This window comes from Salvia splendens, chromosome 5 (genome assembly GCF_004379255.2).
Source record: "Salvia splendens isolate huo1 chromosome 5, SspV2, whole genome shotgun sequence".
NCBI lineage: Eukaryota > Viridiplantae > Streptophyta > Magnoliopsida > Lamiales > Lamiaceae > Salvia > Salvia splendens.
This window is the reverse complement of record NC_056036.1, coordinates 13,909,834-13,915,546: the sequence shown is the minus strand read 5'-3', so window position 1 is coordinate 13,915,546 and position 5,713 is coordinate 13,909,834. Positions and strand designations below refer to the sequence as shown.

General features: G+C 43.3%; 1 protein-coding gene across 2 annotated transcripts; it reads left to right on the top strand.

Annotated features, from left to right (window-relative positions):
- Positions 1 to 2,681: 2,681 nt before the first annotated feature.
- On the top strand, positions 2,682 to 5,452 carry LOC121805103 (profilin-like). Of its 2 annotated transcripts, none has more exons than XM_042204892.1 (4): positions 2,682 to 2,936; positions 3,643 to 3,780; positions 5,010 to 5,152; positions 5,263 to 5,452. In XM_042204892.1, exons 1-3 carry the CDS (start codon positions 2,694 to 2,696, stop codon positions 5,142 to 5,144), a joined length of 516 nt encoding a protein of 171 aa, XP_042060826.1. In that variant the 5' UTR covers positions 2,682 to 2,693; the 3' UTR covers positions 5,145 to 5,152; positions 5,263 to 5,452. The 2 variants fall into 2 exon arrangements, with proteins under 2 accessions (XP_042060826.1, XP_042060825.1); XM_042204891.1 differs by having other exon boundaries at positions 2,687 to 2,936; positions 5,258 to 5,452.
- The last annotated feature ends 261 nt before the right edge of the window (positions 5,453 to 5,713 follow it).

Here is a 5,713-nt window from a genome sequence, read left to right as displayed (position 1 = left end):
ATTCAATGCTCTAATATCAATGTCTATGTATCTTGTTTTCTCTGCTCCTTATATATAATATGACATGTTTTTCAACTCAAACCACTGAATGGACACTCGCGCGTCTCGCCTCCTATTTCTTTATTATCCTCCGTCTTTATCTCAAGGAATTAACCACCCACTATCAATATCATTTCTATATTTAGGGTTAGAGTTAGACCAAGCTCTATTACTTAATTTTTATGGGATATCATATAGATATAATCTATCAATAACCATAACTAATTTTGGGCTAATCAACTTGTGTTTCTCACATTTTACAATTGATTCAATGTCCTCCATTTCCTTCCTACTTATTACTCTCTTTGTTTCAACATAGTTGATGCATTTTTTTAGGAGAATTAAGAAATTGACATGTTTAAGATTAAAGAGAAGAGAGTACAATAAGAGAGGATAGTGATAAAATGCAAACTCTAAATATTGTATAAACTTTAAAATATGATTTGGACCGTTAGAAAATGTCATCAAATGACAAAATAACAACAAAAAATGTCAACAAAGTATCAACCGTTAACACTGTGTTGACATTGTCTGTTAATGATATTTTGTCATTTGTTGACATTTTCTAACGGTCCAAATCATAATTGGGGGTTTTGCATTTGATTACATCTAGTCGCTGGCTCGTCCCACCGGGACGAGTCCGGGCTTGGATTGGGCTCAAATCAGAATCAAAATATGTACAACTACTAAAATAGAGGTCACAATTCACATTACCAAAAAAGAATTGAGCGGCAAAACGGTCATTACGGATGAGAGCATCCACAACGCGTTCCGTCACCGGCCCGCGTTTCGTTCCGGAGGGACGAAACCGCCGCGGAATGCGTTGCAGCGATGCTTTCCATCCCCAGCCCGTCGCCGTGCCATCCCGTAACCCGTCGTCGCGGCTGTCACGCAACGCGCTTCGGCGACGTGGCGCGCCCTGCGTCGTGCGTGACGCCCACTCGCCGGCCCGCGAGTGGGCGTCGTCACGTGCTGACGCAATAATTTTTTTTTAAAAAAAATCGATTTTTAAAAATAAAAATAAAAAAATTTTAAAACGGTAATATTACCGTTTATTTGTATCCGTTTTTTTCTTTTTTTTAATTTTTTTTATTTTTTTACTCTATAAATACTCTTAATTCATCATCATTTCACACACAACTACACATCCATTCTTCCTAAATCAACTTCATTTCCTCTCCAATTTTCATCTAACATCTCATCAAAAAATGTCTGGCGACGGCAACTTCGGCGGTGGCGGCTCCAGCGGGTGGGATCTCAACACGTTTAACGATTGGGAGATCATGTACAACACACTAGGTGGTTTCGGTTCGTCGACGCCGGGCACGGCGGGTTCGGCGACGCCGGGTGGGTACCAACCACCCACTTTTGACGTGGATGCATACGCTCGTCCCTCCGCCCCGCGGTATTCGCAGGGATTATCCCAGATTCGGGAGGATTTCCCCGTTGAACACACTCTGGGAGTAGGCCGAGGCGGGCGAAGCTCCAAGGCGGAGTCGGAGGCGGGCGATGAGGAGGAGGAGGAAGATGAGGATCTAGGTCGGCATCCGTACAGCAACAACGAAACGATGGCGGTGTACAACGCCTGGATCACTGTCTCGTACGATCCCATCGTCGGGAATCAACAACCCAACAAGTGCTTCTGGGAAAAGGTCACCGAGATCTACCACCAGATTAAGGCGAAAGGGTCCCGGAAGCGCACATATAAGATGCTCCGCTCTCACTTTGGCCGATCGACAAACAGGTCAAAAAATTCTGCGGCATCTACTCGACCGAAGCAGCGCACTACCAAAGCGGAGCTTCGGGAGCCGACATTCTGAGGGCGGCTTTGCGCGTCTACAACTAGGAGACCGGTAAACAATTCAAATATGTTGATATTTGGCAGATAGTCAAGGAAGAGGAAAGGTGGGCCGGCGGTGTCCGCTGCAGCTCGGGCTCAACCTCAAAGTGCACGAAGCACACGGTGAGTGGCCAATACTCGTCTGGTGACACCGGTGAGGGCAGCGGCGGACAAGAGGGCGCACCGCAGGAGTTTGCGGGTACGGCCGGCGATGACGGGGGATCCAGCCGTGGGCGCCGTCGGCCGCAAGGGACGAAGGCGGGTAGAGCGAGGAAGGGCTGAGGTGAATCAAGCCAGGCGGGCTCGGGGGAGGCTCGAACACCCTTATGGCGGTGTACATGACCGCCACAATGGCGGACACTTCCCGCTTCTCGCCCTCCCAATACGCGGCCTAGTGGAACGGAATTGTGCATATGGCAGCACAACTTGGCCTTCCGACTCCCCCTCCATCTCGATCGCATTCGGGGGATGATTCGCCGGCGAAGTAGTTTTTTTTATTTTCTTTAAATTTGTATTTTAAATTATGCAACGTTTAATTTTTTAGGATTTTAATTGTGTGTTTTTTATTTTCTAGATTTTTAAGTTGTAATTTTTAATAAAAATAAAAAATGAAATTGAATGAATAGTAATTTAAGGAACGGTTAAGAAACGGATAAAGAACGGATGGTTGCAGGTTCCGTTCCTTAGTTAAGGAATGGAGTAAAAACGTACAGTGAGGCCCGTAAATAATAATTTAAGGAACGGTATAGCAAAAGCGTTATGATGGCATGGATGGCATGACGAGATTTTGCGCAGACCTCAAGCATAAAATGTGATGATTGGAGGGGAGGAAAGTCCACCGCACCATTCCCCATTTCCGTTGGTTTCACGCTATCATTCTCTTTCTACACACACCACATTACTCTGTTTCTATCTTCGCTTCTCCATCGCAACCATGTCGTGGCAATCATACATAGACGACCACTTGATGGCCGATGTTGACGGCTGCCACCTCACTTCCTCCGCCATCGTCGGTCACGACGGCAGCGTCTGGGCCCAGAGCTCCAACTTCCCTCAGGTCTGCCGTCCTTTTCTCACTCCGGCTAACTATTTTCTACTCCTTTTATTGCTTCAATTTTAAGATCTGAAGTATCGATTCGTATTTTCTCTTGATTTTGAACTGTTTAGCTGCTTGTGACGGTGGAGATCCGTTACTTTAATGCTGATTGTGTCGATTTGGTTATGCTTTGATTTAGTATTAGGGTAAATTTGCAGTTCTTTTTAATCATTTGATTTAGTTGAATTTGCGGATCTGCTGGAAAATCGCTTTGTTTAATTTGATTTGACATTTTACTTCTTGATCTGATTAGCGGCGATGCGTTCAGTTGTTGATGATTGTATTGATGGTAATTAGAGTAGTTGTCGGAGACTGTTTGACAATTTTGCTCTCTGCTCAGTTGTCTGTTTATGTTAAAGTGCTTGGGTTTATATTCCTTGTTTAATCACCGTTTCATTGAAAAAGTGATGTTGATCGTGAATCTGTTGATCGTTTTCCATTGAGAGAATTTGATTATAGTTTTTACTCATATAGTATATCATAAATTCTGTTAAAGAATACTCGATGAAACAGTTTGAAGGAGAACATATTAACGTTCTATCCGAACATTTTGGATGCATTAAAATTGTTTCCTGCATTTTTGCTGCCTGTTATCTGCATGATAAATTAGTGAGTGACTAATACTGATTTCCTTTTGCTTAATTTGAAAAATTGAATGCTCGTGTAGTTCAAGCCTGAGGAGGTAACAGCTATCATGAATGACTTTGATAATCCTGGTTCACTGGCTCCTACTGGATTGTACATTGGGGGAACTAAATACATGGTGATTCAAGGCGAGCCTAATGCGGTTATCCGAGGGAAGAAGGTATTGTGATTTACTCACTTATTCTAATCTTCAACTCTGTTAATCAATAATGTATCTATGATCTATCAGTCTTCAAGTTGTGGGTAGCATGTCTAAGGGCATCAGTAACCCCGTCCCCATTTCCGGCCCCAAGTCCCCTCCACGTCATCATTCCTCTACAGTTGCGGCCCAGGCCCCAACTGCTGTAACCCTGCAGGTTGCTGCCCGGACCGCAACTAATAAATGACACTATTCACAACTCCAACCTATTTTGAAAGTAAAATAAAAAACGCTGTAAATTTATAACACGGAAAATTTAATTTCATCGAATACTGCAAAATTACAACATATAAATTTTCAAACTGAAAATAAAATACATGAAAACATAACGTCAATGCTGGAAAACGTTGTTGCGAGTCCAAATTTCTTCGATTAGATCGGCTTGGAGGCGAGTGTGTTGTTCCTCTTGGCGCATCGCAGCTGAACGAGCCATGACATTGCGGATGTCGTGAGGAAGGCCCTGCACGGGCGGCTCGGTGACAACGTAGTTACTCCCGGTGCTGGCGAGCGGATCGTCGCTCCACAAAGTGACGTTATCTTGTTCGTTGTTCATTTCTTCTTGGAAGCGTTCAACTTCGTTGTTCATTTCTTCTTGGATTGCCGGTACCGCCTCTCCTAACACTCGGGTCAATTGATCTTCGAATATTCTTTGACGAGGAGGCATTTTTTCGAATTCTAGGAAGAGATTTGAAGTTGAATGTGAAGTTGAATGTGTATGAAAATGGTGTAGTATTTATAGAAAAAAATTTCGAATTTAAAATATAAAAAAAAATTTGGTTGCGGCCCTGCCCGTCACCGTGCAACGCTGGGCCGGGACGCGGGACTTGCGGCCCGTCTCCGTGCAACCCCGTCCCGGGCCGGGACTCGGGACGCTCCCCAGGCCGGTCACGCGTCACCGGGACGGGCCTGAGCCGTGCCGCCCTTCCGTGTAATGCATGGGACGGGCCGGGACTCGCAATTTGCGGCCCGGCCCCAAGGGTTACAGATGCTCTAATGGCCTTTACACTGGCCTGATGATGAGATTCTTTTACTTTGCCAGCTAATTAGGGTTCATATTTTTCTTTCCTTCTTGGGAAGGGTGGTGTCCCATTTTGAAAGTAGATCTCCCACGATTGAAATGTTATGTTGTGACAGCCTGTAGTGATATGTTGCATTCATTCTTTGAATGGATATTGCTTGTGTTTGTTTAGGGATCTGGTGGTGCTACCATCAAAAAGACCAATTTGGCCTTGATCATTGGTATATATGACGAGCCGATGGCTCCGGGGCAGTGCAACATGGTTGTTGAGAAGATAGGTGACTATCTTATTGAACAGGGTCTCTAATTGTCACGGTAAGTAGTTTTCCTCGGGCATTCTTATCTTTTCACTTGACTGTTAACTTTGATGAACTTCCATTAACCTTGAAACTTGTTTACTGCTTTTGAAATGCTTTTCAGCGCAGCGTTGTCGTCATCTTGTACACGGTATTCTGAAGTTGTGGGTGTTGTTGGGTGTGACAGAAATGATTTTGGTGTTTCTGAATTGGAGATGGCATCTCTACCTAAATTTAAAAAGGGGTTTGTATTTCAATTTTCTGGTTATGAAAACTGCTATGTTTCCATGTGAGTAAATTATTTATTTTTGGTTGGTTAGTTCTTCCAATGGATGTTCAATTTTTATAATCGTCTTTGCAAATACAGAGTTGGCTATCATAGTATTCTTTCTTGATTTCACATGTATTTCATATTATTGCAAGCGCTGAAGCGATTCGTCTAATTGTCAATATTGTAGGACTATTATAATACAATCGTTTGAAAATGATATTGTACGAGATTGTATTTATTAAAAAACGGGAAAAATGTTTATTTTTACAATTTGCAATACCCCTTTATAATTGTTAATTTAGCATATAT